Source organism: Tyto alba, unplaced genomic scaffold, assembly GCF_018691265.1.
Source record: "Tyto alba isolate M040663 unplaced genomic scaffold, T.alba_DEE_v4.0 Super-Scaffold_1, whole genome shotgun sequence".
In the NCBI taxonomy this organism is placed as follows: domain Eukaryota; kingdom Metazoa; phylum Chordata; class Aves; order Strigiformes; family Tytonidae; genus Tyto; species Tyto alba.
In genome coordinates, this window is record NW_024881261.1 from 37,483,280 (window position 1) to 37,502,111 (window position 18,832).

At 49.4% G+C, this 18,832-nt stretch overlaps 1 protein-coding gene across 1 annotated transcript in view; it reads right to left on the reverse strand.

The window, feature by feature from the left end:
* LOC122154873 (cadherin-23-like) overlaps positions 1 to 18,832 on the reverse strand; it is a 165,373-nt gene that overhangs the window by 97,696 nt on the left and 48,845 nt on the right. The window contains 3 exon segments of the mRNA XM_042807848.1: positions 11,682 to 11,774; positions 12,008 to 12,055; positions 15,278 to 15,420. Of these exon segments, the coding sequence (XP_042663782.1) occupies positions 11,682 to 11,774; positions 12,008 to 12,055; positions 15,278 to 15,420 (284 nt within the window).

The following is an 18,832-nucleotide window of genomic DNA, read 5'->3' on the forward strand; positions in this document are numbered from 1 at the left end:
CTGCCATCTTCCAGAGAAGGACTGACCTCCTCCTGACATCATCTGAACAGATCAAAGATGACATGCAGGCACACAGCAAAACACCAGTGAAAATGATGACGAGGGATTGATAACGAAGCACATGCTCCGGAGGTGCAACCTTGCTAAAGAGGCACCATTTGCCCTGCACGTAGGTCTTGTGTTCCAGGCCCTCAGAAAGGAGGTCAGCAAGGGAAAGCCTTAAAGAGAAGGTCCCCTGGGATACGTGGTGGGCTACCTGGCTGACTCACCCATATTCGGAGGATGAAAGCTTCCAGCTTTCTGTCAGCCCATCCCCTGAAGCTCACACAGCCCTCAGACCTGAGGAGGAGTTTTCACGTGAGGTAGGCGTGCTACGAGGCAATGTTGCAGCGATATCCCACAGAGCAGAGACATCCCCCCCTCGCATGACCCCCAGCCTTTAGCCCTAGCCCCCATTTCCCTGCTGACTGCAAGGACTGGGACAAACCCCAGCGCTGTAGTCCTTGGGGGCTCATACCAAAAGAAACAGCCTCTTTGCAAAATTTCCTTCCCCCAAATGCACAAGTTATAGATAGGAAAACAAAATACCCACCTGTCCTGCTATTTCACCAGCCAGCTGAAAACCCCTGCGATGCTTCACGGGCCATCAGCTAACCACTGCAGTGGAACAGCTTTATGCTTTAACCCTCTCAGCCTACCTCAAAGGCAAGGCACATCTCAGAGAGGGCAGAGTTTTCTCCTGGGAGGCTGAGAAATCTGCACACGCACATCTGGCTGTGTGTTTCCAGCATGTTTAATAGAATGATTTTCCAATGCTGGCTCAGTAGCTCCTGACCCGTGTAGGTTTGGGGTCCTCCAAATCACACGCGCAGCAGAAATCGTTCCCCATTCAGGCTGCTCGTCAAGGTCTGGTTATGGCATGGGGCAGAGGTAGGTCCCTCTTTCTCCAAATCTGAGGGCTGTGTTCTCAACTTACCTCCAAATAAAGATTTACTAATTACCAGAAGTCATTTACATCTTCCACTCTTGGTAATGAACTGAGAAGTGCTAAAATCCCCCATGCCCATGGGTTACAAACTCTTTTTTTCTTTTTCCTCCTTAAATACCAATATGGAGGTAGTGCTGGTGGCCACCCTGGCACCAACAATCAGGCACCAGGTCGTCTAAGCGGGAGGCGCCTCCAAACACGTATGAGCAACCAAGACTCATCACACACAGGCTGGGCAGGAGACGGCCGACTTAATTAATATCTCCTCTTCTCCCTTCCCTCCTTCCCATTACCCTTTCAAGTTTGATTTACAATTGAGGGGAAAGCCTAGCTGGAGGTCACATATCAACACGATGAGAACCAAGGCAGGTTTGAAAAACAGGGAGGGTGTCAGTATAAGCATCGCCTGGGCTCGGAGGAGACGGGCAAGTCTGTGGCCAAATGCCCAGTGCAGGCACCCCAGCGAGACCCCCCCCAGACCGCGCTGAATAAGCTCAGTCCCTGGAAAGAGAGAGACAAACAACTCCCATCCCTAAACCCAGGTGACGGTCTCTGCAACACAGGGTGACAGCCACCAGCTCTCTCCTTCCACCACTGCACCTCTTCATGCTTCCCTTAATTATTTGGAGATTGGGCACTGGGATATGGAGCTGGCTTGAACGGCTGTTTGTCGAGACCCTTGGCATGCACGTGCAAACGCGTGTGCGCACGCAACTGCCTTCGTGTGTGCAACAAAACCGCCTCGTGAGCTGCTCGTGTTGGAAAAAAAAGCAGAGCCTGACATTTGGAGAGCAAGTCAGAGTGGCAGAAACGCAGCAGGAGTCGGGGAAGGGGCGGCGGGGAGGCAAGAAAACCTCAAAAGCGTATTTGCAAAGCTCATTTACCGCACATTTGCTTGGTTCTGCTGCTCAGAAGGGAGCGGGCCTGACGGCAATATTGCAGTCGTGGAGATGATCTCCGTAGATTCCTGGCAGCTCAGCATCACGCTGCCCCGGGCCGAGCCTTCCCACACAACATCAGCTGTCTGAACCCCTGTCCACCCAGATTTGGTTTGTATCCTCATTGAGGGGAAAAAAAAAAAAAAAAAAAAAAAAAAAAATGCTTTTCAAATCTCCTGAAAAGCAAATCTTGAAAATTGAAAACTTTTTTTTTTCTTGAAACAAAATTGCCTTGAACCCTATATTCAGTTTTCCTGCTCTCTTCATTATTCATACTGACAAAATAAATCAACCACATTTTAGGTTTCAACGGCAATTAATGGTTGAAATTAAGCAATGGCTGCCTAATACTGATTGAAACTTCTTCCTAGATCAAATTTCTTCCATTTGTAATGAAAACTGTTTGATTCTGATGTAAACAGTTCAGTTCACACATACATATTTTAAAAAAATATAGAGAAAGACTGATTTAGTCTATTATTTTATCACAAAGTATGACCAGCAGGAGAAAGCTTATTATACATGACTGTCACTCACACATTACAAACTAATAAAACACAAACTGCAATTCTGAAAAAGAAATTGGAATGAATCTATTGCAAGAGCGATTTTTATTGTTCTTTTGAAATGCTATTTCTGCCCAGCTTTGCTGTCAAAATGGCAACATTTTTCCTAAATATTTCCACCTTAATTAAAACCAGTATTTTTACTGAAAAAATGCTTTGGCAAGCCTCTTCTGCCAGCTCCAGCTTCACCTTCCCTAGCTGCACTGAGCGAGGATGTGCCCACCTCGCAGGTCTGCTGCTGAGCTCAATTATTTTGGGTTGAAAAGAGCCTGTGTCCCTAAAATGGCAGTGACTGGGGCACCATCCGCCGCATGGTGCATTTCAGTATGACCTTAATCATACTTTAATTCAAGCGGCATGATTGAAAAGGAGCCCAAACCAACAAAGTGTATGATTACGTAGGTAAAAAAAAAAAAAAAATAAATAAAAAATACACTTTCAGTCAAGGCTCTTTTGCTGCTTTGCACCGAGCAGTTGCTACCCGCACGCTGCCTTCGCAGCCTGAACACGTTAATAAACATTTCTACAGCCAGGCACGCTCCCGCTGCCGACTTAAAAGATGATGTACGGAGAGGGAGGTGAACTAAACGGGGATTCAAAGGGAGGGGACGCGGCTTTTGCTGGCTGGCACGAGATAGTAAGTTACGTCCCAGGCTTCTGGGAGAATATCGTAACCGGAGGAAAGGGAGATAAAACAAAACTAATTGCTAGCAGGTCACATTCATTAGCTCCTCGTGTTTCTGGCAACAGAGAGCCCTTCCTCCTACCGGGGGGACAAGGAAGAGACCTTGAAGCCATCTGCTGCCCAGATGTGTAAGTGTAATTATACTCGAACGCCCCGCCTGGGTGCTTCCAGCCCCCCTGGGAAAGCGCAGCCTTCCAGCCCGAGCCTCCATCGCCCCCGCAGGGAGGGATGCCGTGGGACCACGAGCCGCCCTTCCTGCTCCCGAGGAAGCGTGCCCGCTCCCCGCGACCTGGTCCCCTCGCTGCCGGCGGGGCCGCGGGGACCCCGAGGAGCCGCCGCCACCGCTTGGCGTTGGCCATCCTGAGGCTCACACCCCGCCCTGACCTCGGGGACAGGGCTGCGATGGACGCCCGCAATAAACTCAGAGCTTTGGGGGTACTGGGTCTCGGCACCCATAGGAAGAAATTCCTACAGAACGCCTGAGAGCGAGCCTACGTCCCAGGGCTGCTCGGGAGCGCCGCGAGTGAGGATGTTTTCCCTTGTTCCCCATTTTCTTCCAAGAGGAATGATTACTGATTTGTCCAGGTTACCTTTCCTCCCTTCATCTGGCTGCTCCTCGCTCGGAGAACGTTTCTGTACACTTTCTCTTCCTCTGCCCCGAGATTATTTCTTTGGTTCTGGGAGTCTTATTTTCCCAGCACGATGGCTCCTCCACAGAGGCACCAAATTGCTCGCTGTCCCACGCTAGCTTTCCTTTCAGCTCCAAATCTGCTCTTTTCTCCCCTTTCTGCTTTCCCCCGCCCCCCTCGCCTACCCCAGTGTTACGCTGGTCCAAACAGCACAACTATTTCTAATTTTCAGGCCGGCCCCCCCTCCTTGCTGCAGTATCCTTCCAGAAAGAGCCCAAGTTTTGCCTGGTGGAAATGACTGTTATCTCCAGGACACTTTACACATTACTTCCACGCCATTTGGAGTTTTCCGCCCCAGTAGTTTCCGTTGCGTCTCTCATTTCGCTCCTCGGGCACGTATTTTAAAGGACCAGGGTCTCCTATTCACCAGTGAAGCCAAACAAGTGACAGGGCTGCTAGAGGTAGAGACTGTCTTTTTCCCTAGGATGCTAGGACATCACTCAAGACCCTCTGATGTTCTCCGCCTGGTGTCACAGCATACGCCATCAGCAATAACGACAAAAACTTGCACGCAGATGACCTTCAGAAGGAAAGATGCTTCCAGGTCTGAGCACCTGCTTCGCCACACAAGAGCTTCCTCCATGCAGGCAGAGACCTCCACAAGCCTCCCAGCCCCACGCAAGCCCCCGTGCCCAAGCCACGCCACATCAAACAGATGCAGCGCGACTCCTTAATGAGCACCGCACCCCGCGAAAAGTTTCTTCGTAAATCCCACGGATTTCCCCAGTATCTGCTGGGCAAACCCTTTAGCTCAAATGCCGTTTCACCCAGTGCACTCCAGCCTGTTTTGTTTAAGCGCTTTTCTTCGGTGCTGGCAGAGAAGAGCAGGGAGAAGATGGCAGCTGCTGCCTGGTGTGCTTCCAAGCTCTTGCCCAAAGGAGCCGCCAGCATCCGAAAGCCAGAACGACTTACCCAAGACAGCGCCCGCACTTCCCTGCACTTAAACAGCCCGTTTCCATTTCGCTTGCATGTGGAAAGTGGGGATCTTTATGAATATTTACAAACTCGCCCCAGAGCCAAACGTAGCCAGTGTGCCAACACACATGGCATCCCACGCGTCAGAGCAAACTCAGCCTGACGACTTGTGCATTATTCACGTCCCTCGGTCCCTGCCCGCTCGCTGCTTTCTCCGCTCCCCTTCTTGCTGCTCTTCCACGCCAGCCCAAGGCAGGCGACGGGCATTCGCACGGCCTCTCAATTACTGATGGAAAAGGGCGTCCCATGGCACCGCTGGCAAAATCTTGACTCGGCAATTTTCTCCACGTAAAGATTCGTTTTAACATTCAGTCTTCCCAAGCAATATAGAAATAGCCCCGTCTTGGTGGATCATGCAGGCTGAGGTTGGGAGAGGAGGGGAGAAGGCAGAATTTCTTTGAGGGATATTATATTCTACCTAGTGATTACAGAGCAGATGAAACCCTCTCAAAAGGATTATCTCATCCAGCTAAGAGATGGCTTTTTAATAGATAGACAGTACGCCTACACTGAAGACTGTTGAAGGAAAGGCACACCCTTCACGATGTGTCTCTGCTTCCACGAGTTTGCTGGACAAAGTTGGAAAGTAATTAAAGGTTATTCAAAAATAATAATTAAAAAAAAAAAAAAAAAGATCTGGAAAGGAGAAACGTCAAAACAAATGCATGGTGACCAGTTGTGTGAAGCCAGGGAGATGGTATGGAGATCTAACCCGCTATTTTGTCGCTACTCCCTCAGGACTCACGGAAGCTGGCTTTGAAACTCAGCAACAATAAACACAATTTAAAAAGAAGATGCATGGGAAGTTTGGCAAATGTTTCACCTGCCACAGATTATTGCCACGTACCTGTGCGACAAGGACCTTCTTGCTACGGTGAGCACCAGTCAAAGCCTCACCTCCCATTTCTCCAGCAGGCACCCGAGGCGAGAGGTTTACCCTCGGCCCCCAGCACCAGCCATGCCAAAGGGATGGCAGGGTGGAGGGGAGACAGAGATGCTCGCCTGCCCAGGAAAAAGAAACAGCTTGCTTCTGGCCAGCAGTATTTAATGAAAACAGCTTGAATAATAGGCTACTTTTTTTTTTGTTGCCTTTCTAGGAAGTTTTTTTTAAAAAAACACACAAAACCAAAAGCAAACAACCCCCCCCCCAAAAAAAAAAAAAAAAACCAGAAAATCCCACCACTCTATAAATAAATAAATAGAATTGCATCTGAAGTCCTGTGGAGGAGAGTTCAATACGCTTGCGAATTTTGTGTGCGCAAACGTGGCAGAGGGAGAGGGACGGCTGGATTACTTATTCGTCGTAAATTATTTGTGCAGTTCTAAAATCCACACGGAAGCATAAGGGCAGGGAGAGAAGGAAAACAGTCAGTGAGAAGAAGCGGTGGCAAAAAAGGAGGGAAAAAAAAAAAAAAACAAACAAAAAAAAAACCTCAAAAAAACAACAAACCAACACGAGGAAGGAAAACAGCCGGCAACGATTATAGGTCATTTTGCAATGTGGCGGGAACATCTTTCTTATCAGCTCTGTTATCATCTCCTTCAATTTAAAGGAGGGGAAAAAAAAAAAAAAACAAACCAAAAGGTGCCTGGGAGTGTGCAAGGGAATGGCTAATGTGGCTGAAGTGGGAGCTCACGCTCATTGCAGCTGCTTCGTATGCGCAGCGTCAGGCCTCGGAGCCATCGCAATAGAATTATATGAGCCCCTGAAGACTCCTGGGCAGGATGGCAGGGAAACTGATGTAATTACCAACATTATTACCATTAAAGCAAAATAATAATTTTAATTACAGCTAGGGCTTTTGGGGCTTTCTCTGATCCTCCTCCCTGCCCCTGCCCACCATCTAGCATGGTCTGGTTCCAGGCTGCATAATGTGACAGGGCAGTGACGGTCCCCTCCTTTCTTTCACCCTCCCCACCAAACACTTTTCTGCAAAATTAAAAAAGAAAAAAAAAAAAATCATAAAAGCCACTATTGCAACTACATCACCATATTAAGGATGGAAACAGTGACCAGCAGCTTGTGAAGGCTCAATCCCAAAGGCTACTCCCTGAGCAGAAGGGACTGCTGTTGATGGTAAGTGCCTGCCTGCCTCCCAATTAAAATAAATTCATAAATCAGGGCTGAGTTCAGAAGATGTGAGACCTGCAAGCTGGACTGTAGTTGCCTAGCTGATGCTGTGTACTGCCCAGAAACTTTCCTTTCTATTTTTAAACTCCTTTCCCACAGCCATGCCTCTTACTGGCGCTTGCTTGAACATATGAGGAGATGAGCACAGTCCCAAGGCGGCTGGCTGTGGTTATAGATGCGGTGGGTGCCTGCTGAAAATGGAGTCCGGTTATAATTAATATCTCCTGTCAAGTTACAGATACTTTTCATGGTGCAACTGTCACCTCGTGAATGGCTGGGGTGCTAAACAGCAGTCTCTGGCCCAGAGCCTGGCCGGGGACAGCTTTTTGCTGGAAGATGTAACCCAGTAATAGATATTACTTTATAAATCACTCAGTGTGTTAACTGTAACAGGAGGAGTGAGGTGGGGAGAGCACCGAAGGAGAGAAAATCCTACTGGAAACCTCCTGAGGGAACGTTCAACAAAGAACCCATTAATTAAGTGACCTTTCTGTCAACACGTGAAGACTGACGATGTTCCAGGGCCAAGAGAAGGCCACGGATGGTTTGAACTTGATCAGCAGGCTCAGGATGCTGGGGAGTCGTGGGGGAAAACAGCTCTTTGCAAGAATGTACCAGGACTTGGTTACCACACCACACAACAGCCTCAACATTTGAGGAACCTCTGCAGGACCCAAGATGTGGTCCTGTAGACGGCACAGCACCTGCAAGTAGCAGATGCAGAAGAGCGCCTTGCAGAGCCATGCCTTTAAATCATAGGCTTAAAGGTTGTTCGCTTCAAAGGCAATTGGAGGGCTGTGTGCCTCAGAAGGTCTCGTGCTTGGAAGCTGGGACAGAAAAGCCTAGCAGGCACCCAGGGGGAACAGTCCGCCCCGATCCCAACAGCGCACCGGGTACCACAAAACCAACACGGGGGGGCTTGGCTCCACTTCACTCGCTCGCTTCACATAAAAGCATTGAACTGTGGCAATCCAACAGGGCTGAGTTTCCTACAGATCCAGTCAAATGGAAAAATAGATCAGATAAAGCAGATCGGACTCGTCAGAAACCGAGGCATCACCACAACAGCCTGCCACGGGCTCAGCAGTGTATCTCTCCCGATTTAAAAGCCAAACCCCGAGACTCCCAGAAACAAGATGCCCTGGGTCTGACTGAGGATGAGGAGGGTAAAAAAGAGCATGTGCAGGAGGTGAAGTGCAAGGGATGCATCCAAGAGGAGAACAAACCCTGAAGGTCAGAGTAGCAAGCACATGAGCGGCTAACTAATGTACTACAGCAGCACCACAGGGCACAGACACAGGCACACACGTCCTAGCAAAACTGGAAAGCCATAAAAGTCTATTACAGCAAATCAAACAGCAGTCAGCATGACAGCCATTAGCCTGAAATGAATACACGAGAACTTAATGAGCTCTGTCGAGGCCAGCTTGGTGAATTAAGTTGCCAATTCTAGCAGGATTCCCCTTTTCTTTACAGACTTGAAAGCGTCCGCGCTGCCTCGTTGCCTTTTGACAAGCAAATCACGGGGCGCCCTTGCCCAGACGGAACGGACGATTACGCTGGAGCAACGTCCCTCTCCCGACGCGCGGGCCCTCGCTCAGCTATTCCAGGCAGGTGCCGGGGATGTGATTAAGGCATGACAAGCACAGAGGACCAGTGGCACCAGCCCAACACACGAACGATCCCTGGTCTGTATATTTGGAGCTGCTGCAACACGGAGGAGCCCACGGTTTAACTCTCCCCCCCTCCTCCCCACGCTACAGAGGAATCGTGTCCGCAGCCCGTACCCAAATAAATTCCCATTCTCAAGTCAAGCGAACTGTGTAAAACACCAGGGTGAGTATTTAAAGTCAGTATTGTTTTTAAAGGTCAGTTTATTCCATGTTCCATTTATTTATGCACACTCTTCTTTTGACTTTCCTAGTGCCACACAATAGCAGTGAGGTTTAAATAGCCTTTCTGTTGCTGCTCCATTAGCTAGGACAACTGCAAATCGATACATCCATTTATCTCAAAATTAAAAAGAGAAAAACCCTCATTAGCTGCCAATTCTGCACAGAGCCAGTCTATGCAAAGCCGCACTAGCACTTCTGCTAGCCTCTTCTCCATCCCCAGGCTCCAGCCCCTCTTTAATCATTAGCTATTGGCCCTCTGGCTTGGGCTGGCTGGCCTTCGAGACAGATTTCGCTACCCATGCCCTTGCTGCTCACCGTGGCCGGAGCCATCTAGAGCACAGGGGGTAGACCTGGGGATGCTGTCATCCCCTACCATGACTGGTTCCCCAGCCTCAGCTGCATCCCAGGTGTCCCCTGCCTCTGTAGCCACATCTCCACGCCACGTCACCTCCAGCTTCGAGTACTTGTGGACAAGCAACAGGGACAACCCGTGGCCCAGCAAAGCTCTCAAAGTAAGAGAGGCATCTTTTCCTTGCGAGTCATGCCAGCACACGAGGAGGAAAGTCACTGCTCGCATCTCCCTCGGGCTGTAGCCCTTGGAGGGTCCCTCCTTAGGTGGTGGGACCCTACCCCCTCCTCTCGCAGTGCCTGACAAGGAAAGGCTGCCTCCCCGGCAGAGGAACAGAAACGCCTCCAGGACGCTGGCTGAGCAACGAGTTTGTGGCTCATTACCTCTGATTGGTGCCCTTGGTTAAAGATCATGGATAGAAACTGGAAACCGGCACACGATGCCTTGTAATTAGATTAGGCCAACCTCCAGAAAAGCACAGCTCTGAAGGCCAAGTGGCAGAGCGGGTGAGCGCAGGGGGAAGCCCTGTGCTTGCTATACCCCGAACAATCAGACGGTCCTGGAAATCCCTCCCGGCAGAACCCGGCAGTTCACATGCAAAGCAGCATGACATCCAAGAGGGAGGCTCTGGGGTTCATCTGCTGCTTCTTTTATTTATTTTTTTTGGCCAGGTCACCCGCCCACAAGTTCCCTTTCCTCAGCCAGCCTTAATTTTCCACACCAGCGCTGGACCTTTGCCCTCCCGGCTCCCCAAGCTTGAAGCAAGTTAAGATCAGAAATGTGTTAAGTCTTAAGATTTGCAATATTGGCTCTTAGGGCAGAAGTGACGAGCAAGAGGAGATCCAGCACACCTGCCCCAGGTGTATAAACACCAGGGTTTAACACAGCACCAGTTCCCAGGGGAGATACAGAAACCCACTTTCCATCTCTTCACGTGCAGAAGGGAGTCCTCTGTACCAGGTGTTGTAAAGAGCAAAACCAGAGGTAAATCTGAGGGCAGGGGAGAAGAGGCTATTCTCCTTCAGCCCTACTGACACTCCTTTTGCTTTGCAGACCTCTGCAGTCAGACCATCACCAGGAGGAGTGGTAACAACTCAGGGTGGTCACCCATCAGCTTCCAGAGGTCCGAGCAGAAAGGTGAGAGCGAGGAGCAGCTCGTGCAGGTTTTGCCAAGTCATTTCTGCACCGTTCACGCTTTAAAGAGGAGAAGAAATTACTCTGACCCAGTGTCATTCTCAAAGGGAGGTTTCAGATGACTTGGCGCAAAGATGAGACTAAAACTCCCGGATCATACATCACAAGCAACTTAATGAAGAAACCTCATCCTCGCAGCAGAGGGACAGGGAAAGATCAAAGCCCAGCACGGCAGGGCATCAGCAGGCAGCATATTAAATAAACCGTTGTAACACAATCGTTTGTACCTCTCAATTACCAAAGACTGCTTGATTTCACACACACAGACACACACTTGACCTCATCCACACCCCGAGACATGCTCTGGGAAAAACAGGCTCTGCCCTGGCACCAGGGTGCAAGAAGGAGAGGCTGCCTCCACTGGAGGATGTGTAATGCCCTACTAATCCCCCGTTTCAACTTTAATACCTTGGCCTTGTCCTCCTAGAACCAGCAGACACCTTCCACTCCCCATACTCAAAGCCTAAATTCACACCAGATCTGTAAGTTCCCGGCGTATTTCTGCCAAGCTAAGCTCTAGGTGCAGAAGCTCTCCCTGACGGTATGACTAGGTGCCACCTCCCTGGCAATGGCCAGCACACCGAGAGAGCTGCAGAAGGGTGTGGAAACCCTGTCCTTGGAGACATTCAACATTTGGCTGGAGAAAGCCCTGAGCGACCTGATCTAATACGAAAATTCTCTCTGCTTTAGTGGGAGCTTGGACCAGATGATCTCCTGCAGTCCCTTCCTACCTACTTTATTCCTAGAACATCATGGGATGAGTCCTGCTACAGAGCTGTTAAAAGAGACCACCAGCAAGCACAGAAGCCTTTAGGCAGGAGTCTGCCAGAAATCAAGCATTTGGAGAAATATTTATTCCTGCCTCAAGACACAACTATATGACAAGAGCTGCACATGCCCCCTGGCTCAAAGGAAGAGAAAAAGAAACAGTTTCCTCTTTACAGCTAATTTCAAACTTCACATTTGTCATGGGAAAGAGATCACCAACGCTACAAAGGCTCCGAGCTCCAAACCTCTTCTTCGACCTGCCCTCCCCCAACATCCAAAACACTGTCGCTTTGCTTCTGCCCATTTTCAAGCAACAATAACCTCCAGAGGCTTAATCCTCTCCCCAGCCCCTGCGAGGGTCAAGAGCAGGAGGACAGTCCAGTACTTCCGTGGCCCTCCCGCAGCCAGGCAGATAGCCCTGAGGTGGCAACCAGAGGGCAAAAGTGGCCACTGAGGGAAGGGCTGGAAGCCAGGCTGCCGGGAGAGGCTGCGGCGATCCCTACCTCGGGGATGCGGACGCTGTAGGGCTGGTTGTGGAACTGCGGGGCGTTGTCATTCACGTCTCCGACTTGGATGTTGACCGTCCCTTTGATCACCTGCGGTCACAAGGGTAACGACAGGGAGCAGGCGTCAGCTTTACGGATGGATTTAAAACCTAAAGCAAGCGTGTGGCGGTGTTTTCTGACTTAGGTTTTTGGCAAGTCACGGCCAGGGGTGACCCCTGCTCCCCAGATCCCCCCAGGGTGATGCAGAAGGTCCCCCAGCAACCCACGCTCATCCTCTCCCCTCTGCCCGTGCCGCAGACCGTGAAATGAGAAGTCACACTTACCCCTTGGCTGTCACTGACAGAAAATTCAACTGTGAATTCTGACTTAGTCTGAAAGGGAAGGAGGAGAAAAACATATAATTAAAGATACTGTAGTGTTTATCTGCAGATGTCAGGCTTGGGACTTTTAGCCAACATTATTACATGCAAAATGCTTTCAGGACCTTCGAGAAGAGGAGGGGCGCTTGAGTGCAATTACCTACATTGAGTATAAAACGCTGAGAAATATTAATGCCAGCAGGGCTCCAGTGTATTTCAGAGGCGCAGAGAGCTGCGCTGCCCTGGGTCAGGAGGATGTGGGGACTAGGGAACCAGCTCCCCAGCTAGCAGCCGAGCTCTTTAAACAGACAGATAGGCTGAAATGGGTGAGAGGAGCCTGCTGTTTAACCTTCCGCAGCGTGCTGGCGAGCCCCAGGTCTCTCCTCGATGCCGCAGGCTGCCTGCTTGTAGCATCAAGCGGGAGTAAGTGCAAGGCAGAGAGAAGCAGTTTGCACCCCGGGTTGTACTGTGGCACCTCCTCTGACTGCCAGATACAGGGACGATGCAAAAAGAGAAGGAAGTCCAATGAAAAAGCTGTGTGATTAGCTTTGGTTCGAGATGACGAGGCAACGCAGGATGACTGAGGACATCTAAATCTTGCTGCTGCTTTCCCAACTTACCTGCCGTGCAGCAGTTCTTGGGATATCACATAGCTGGGAATGTTGGGATAAACCCAGGGTCCGTAGTAAGAACTGGCTGAAATCCCATAAGCCCATTCAAAAAAATTGCCTGTGCAGTCCTCTCTGCCCCTTATTGCTTTAACTAAATTAACAGCTTGGTCTTAAATGGTAATAGATTAAAGTCACTGGTGCTGGGGTGAGGGACAAGTAGGGAAGAGGGAATTATTTTGGTGGCAATGCAGGGGGATATTGCTAGTGGAAGCAGACCTCTTCCTGACCTTTCTTTTCCATCGTTTCATTCACATTTTCAGCGATCGTTTCATTCACATTTGACCAGAAATCATGCAGGGTTGGACAGCAGGACTTGGGCCATCACATCTATCTGGTGCCTGGGCTCCGTCTGGTGTTTTAGTTCCCTCAGTCCCAGCAATCCCTTCCTTCTCCAGCATTCCTTCCCACCCCCAGTGACCCTTTTTTTTTTGCCAGAGCACAGCAGCTTGACGTTTCCAAAGCATCGTGCAGGTAAGGCTGGAAAGCAAGCTTGAAATGGCTCTCCATGCTACAGATTTGGTTGATTTATTCCTAATAAGATCAGCTCAGGGACAGGTAGCAGCGCCCGGACTGGGAGCTCTGCTTGCACCAGGGTAGCAGTTCATCTTGGAGAAGGGTTTGGGGAGACAGTTTACCAGAGCATGCACCCCCCTGCCCCCACATCTGCTCCCCCAGCCTCCCCCACTCCGTCCAAACAGCCGGGGAATTCAACCTGATAAAGCCTTTCCTAGCTGGGGAATGCTTGCAGGCAGAAGAAAGAGCTGAAATGCAGATGGAGAGGAGAACCTCTGCTCCTTGTGACATCCCACCCTGCTGCGTCAGTGCCTTTCACCGCCTTCCCCCCCCCGCCACGCATCGGTGGCACCGCGAGGGACAAAGCAGTAGGGAAGAAAGGAAAAATAAGAGATAAGAAACAACCTGTTGAGCATTTAAATTTTAAAAACTTGATAACATAATCAGAGAAAGCTGCCACATGCTAATTTGTCTCCCCCCTTCATTTCAGCACATAGTTTTTTTAAACTTGGGCTGTGTCTTTTTTTTTTTTTTTTAAGACCTGTTTTCCTTCTAATCTTTGTGGGAGTAAAAACATTTTAGATTTGTTTTGCCTTTATACATCCGCTCCTTCCTCTTTTTCTCCATTTTTTCCCTTTTCCTGCATCATTTACCTTACTATGACTCCCTCTCTCTTTTCAAGTCTCTCTTTCTCCTCTGTTGTACAAGAATTGTTCTCTTGCTTTTTTTTCTTCACCACTTTTCTTATATGGCGTTCCCTCCCCTGACTTTTTGATCGCATTCATCCAGGCCAGCATTCTCTGCTCCCAGCGCGCTGCCCACCCTCCATCCCTTCCCCTCCCACGCCATCCAGCTTCCTCCACCACGGAATTGGCATTTTTCACACCTTTTCCCTTATCCATACCAAGCTGTGCATATGTCTGTCCTCACCCTTTTCCGTGTATTGCTGACTTTGAGCCCCTCGGATCAGTTGACGGGTGCAGGCTCCTCTCCCAGTTCAGCCTGGCCATACATGCAAGCTCTGCTCAGCTCCTCCTCTTCCTACCCTCCATCAAAAGCCACCTAAAAATCTATTGATCACCCTCCTCAGCTTAAGGCTGTTATCATAAGTATTGGGAAGAGGTAAGCATTTGAATAAGAGAAGATTTATGACTCATGCCAGCAGCTGTTGGCACGGGGAGGCGGAGGGGAGAGGGGTGAAGAAAAAAGTTTTATTTTTCCAGAGCCTCGCTCTTAACGCTGTGGAATTGGGTTTGCCCGTCCCCAGCCTGAGCAGCATCCACCGCCCCGCTCCTCCCCATCCCCACATCTGCCCGGCTCCGACCCGGGCTGCCGGCACAGACTGTCAGCCCTGGGGGTGCAGGTCAGGTAGTGTTTTTTGCAGTCTTACAGAGCGCCTGCGCCGTCCCTTCCTCCTTGCTCCAGGAACAGAGCAAGGGCCAGGGCTTCTGTAAAACAGGCACCAGGATGGGATACCATCTTTGCACACCAAAGCTGCCACTGAAAACAGGGGTGTAAAACAGCTCCAAGGCAAGAATCTTGCCAGATTTAGCGTCCAGCAGTCTGAATCCACAAGATGATCAAAACTCATGATGAGATTGAGAAAGCAGGGATACCTCACATCTCTCCACACACTGTTCTAAATAGTAAAGGATTTAATCAGAATATAGGTTTAAAGAGGGAGCCTGCAGATTTCCCTGAACGTAAGAGCATCCTGACTCTTTGGCAGATCATTTCCATTTATTGTTTTCTTTATTTCCAGCCTCACAGATATTATTCCGGGATCCAGGAAAACCAACAAGCCAGACCAAACCAGAGCACCCTGCTTATTCCCTGTGTCCCCACTGAGCTGGGGACGGTGACAAGGTGGCTAGGGACAGACCCTGACGTGGACACACCTGGATTCCCGATGTCAAATGGGAGCAACATTCAGGCTGCATCTCAGCTGCCACAGAAGGTGGAAAGCCATCATTTATCTGAGCAGAGACGGGTTTGGTTTTTTTTCCCCCTCCCCTTGGCAGAGGATGCTCTCAGTAGCAAACGGCATTACCTCTCTGTCCAAGGGCTGCCTGAGCCAGACAACACCAGTCATGCTCTCCACTGCAAAGTACCGGCTGGCCTCCTCACCGACCACACCGAAGACCAGCGGATCGTTGTCCAGGTCCCGGGCCAGCAGCTGAGTAATTGAGGAACCTGGGAGAGATGGAAAGGAAAGAAATAATGAGCAAAATGGGACAGGGAGGAAGAAATCCTGAACATATGCAGCTTGCCAGGGAATGCAGGCCATCCCCAAACAGCAAGGGGAGTCAAGGTGTGCATGGTCATACTGTTCTCTCTAGCACAGATAATCCCAACCACAGCTCCTCTCCTCCCTCACCCTTATCAAAAGAGAGAGTTACACTAGCTCAGCAGAAGCATGGCCATTTCGGGCACTAGAGATAGTGGAGGAACCCATGCTTCTTCTCAGTAAGTGCCTACCAACCTCCCTCACACTCCCCCCCCCCCCCCCCCCCCCCCACCGACAAGGGGCACCACTAGCAGATACAACAACATTTCCAAGTGAAAAGCAAACATCCCAAGGCCCAAAGCACATATGTGGCACCCACGGGTGCCTCAGGGATTTGGCAGGGCCTGGAGCCAGACACAGACCTGGGGTTTGCTTTAAACAGCAGCTGCAGCGAGTGCTGGTCTTCCTGGCATACGTGGAGCCCACGCACCCAGAGAGGCGCTGGGACGAATCCACCACTACCTTCTGCCAAATCACATTTGAAGCCATCATCTGCAGCATCTTGAATACCCTGGACAACAGAGGCTTTGCTCTGCCATCCCTCGTGGGTGTGCGGTTGTAAAGGTCTCTTCCTAACAGCACCCGAGAGGCAACCCAGACCCCCTGAAGTTGCTGCGTGGGGCCACGTGTCCTCTCTCTGATCTCCACACCACTCCCAGAGCGGGATGACTTGTACTGCTCCAAAAGCAAGGGACGGCCACCGCCCTTGGAGCCACATTTCAGCCCCATAAGAAGCTCCTTGACTCATTTTGCACCTTTCCACGACACCTCTGATCGCATTTGAAGTCTGCTGGGGCAGGTTGACCATGGATGTCTGTCTGTTGCCCACCCAGCTGCTCTCAGTCCCCTCCTCAGCAGGATCGGGGAGAAAATAGGAGGAAAAAAGCTGGTGGGTAGAGATAAAGATGGGAGATCCTCTTGGCTGCCTGGCCTCAAAGATGGGAGTCAACATCCCCCGTGTGAGCCATCTTTGGCAATATGAGAGCACTCCCCGACCCCAAATCATCTGGCTGAGGAGAACAGATGCCAAAATTTCATTTAACTGCCCTTCTGGCAGACCAGGGGGTGAACACAGCAGCACAGCTTGGCGAGCAGAGCAACCTAACCTGGGCAATTACCGACCGGTTGGCCTGACATCAATCATGGCAGAAATAATGGAAAAAGCTGATATGATATTCCATTAATAAAGAACTAAATGATAGGAGCATAATTAATGCCAGTCAACACAATTTTATGGAAAATAGGCCTTGTCAAACAAACCTGATTTTATTCTTTGATGAGATTACAATTTTGGCAGATAAAGGTAACTGCGAAGAAATAATAGACTTTTGTAAGGCATTTGACTTAGCACTGTGTGACTTTCTGATTAAAAATTTAGTGCTGTACAACATTGACGAAGCGCACTTGAGCGAGGACCCAGCTGCCTGGCAGGTCCCAAGGCCACTGATCACAGTCAGGGGGACATCCTTGTGCAACATAAAATTGCTGTCAGGACAAACTCGGGTGACAGACAGCATGGCAAATAACGGGGAGGACCAAGCAGCCAGGTAAAGTGCTTGGCAATTGGGGCTTGTTTGGTGAAACCCTCTTTTCGTGACCCTGCTCTCAACGCCCTCGAAAAAGGCTGGTGGACCACAGCTGCAGAGGAAAGCATCCCCAAACCAGCCATTTTGGTGGGCCTGGGGGTCCAAGCAGACAAGGAGCTCTTTCCATGGCCTGGCTGGCAGAGCCACGGTGTTCTTTGGGCACTTGGAGGAGTGACTTTAGGGCTATATAGCTGGTTCTGCCAAGGCTGCAATTCTGCAAGCTGCTCGGCTGGCCTCATCATCTTCAAAACTGGATGCAAAAGGGAGCCACAAATGTTCAAGAGCTAGCAAAAATGCTTTTCACTTAACAAGGGCTCTAAAAGCTCAAACTGCTTCATTTATGACAAGGAAGAGCAAGATGACTCAGGCCATCTCGAACATATCCATGAAGAGGACAAAATGTAATACTTAAAGATGAATATTCCAGAGCATGAAAGCACAGCAAAACTCAGTGCTCAAACCCAGATAAATTTCTATTTGGAGAAGGAACAGCAGTTGTTTTAGAAAGAGCAACTACAATTAACCACTGGAAAAACACATTCCTTCCACCAAAACAGGTGCAAGCGAGTGATGGGTTATGATCAAAGACCCTTTGAACAAAGACCCAAAAGCAAGAGTCGTTATCCAAACCACTGCCATCAGCTGGTTCATCTGCAGCATTCCCATCTCTTCAGTAAAGCCAACACAGAGATATAAAGTGACCCTACACTTTTTCAGAACTCAGAGTCTTGATATGAAGCAAGCTACTAGCTTGGTTTTATTTTGGAGGACATCTGAAACCATCCTTAGCAAAGGTTTCTTTGTCCCAGGAAACAAGCAAGACTGACAGTCCCCACGGCAGTAACTAGATAAATCCAGGGTCATACTTCTCTATTCTGCCAAATTTAATGGGAGAAACAGACTTTCTCCCTTTACATCTCATTCAAAAACTCTAGATCAACAGGGTATCTCTGATTCTCTCTGGAACTGCAAATACTTCAAACTCCAAAAGGTCTCGGTCGCATCTCAGTGGAAGGGAAACGATCTTTAAATTCCTGCTGAATAGGAAAACTATGTCTCACCCAGTTCTAATCATAGTTGCATTCATGGTTTGTGTGTTGGGAAAAAAAAAAAAAAAAAAAAAAAAAAAAGCCAGCAAACAAACATTTAACTCTTCTCTGTCTCTTTGTGTTACAGCTACATCACACTGTCAGGGAGTTTAGTTCCTAAATTCAGGATAACCTGGAGAACAAGACAAGGCATTTCTGGACAGAGTGCATCATGCCACTCACATTTCTCACTCCTGCCAGCCTGCAGATGTGCAGAGCTAGATCCCTGTGAAACAGCATTGTTGAGCTTGACCGCTCTCTGGTCCGAGAGCGGCAAAATCAAGGACAGATTTAGCAGGTAAAAGAAGAGGAAAGGGAAACATGTGAGGAACATTCAGAGCCTATACCTTCCTCAACTTTTCTCTCCTTTTATTTGTCAGACTGAAGAAACTTCATTAGGACATACACAGGGAAGCTCAGAGCATTGAAGCGTAAGCTGCACTGTATCACAGGAAAATACCAACTTAAATAAACCCTCACAAGTGAGGGTGAAAACACTAAGAGCTCTTTATCTATTCCCTTACCTATCCATCAGTCAGTAATCACCATCCTAAGAGCACCTCCAAACTCATTACAGAAGGGGAAAAGAAAAAATAAAAGGCATAAAACAGAGATCAAAATAACAAATTAAATAGAAGATGAGA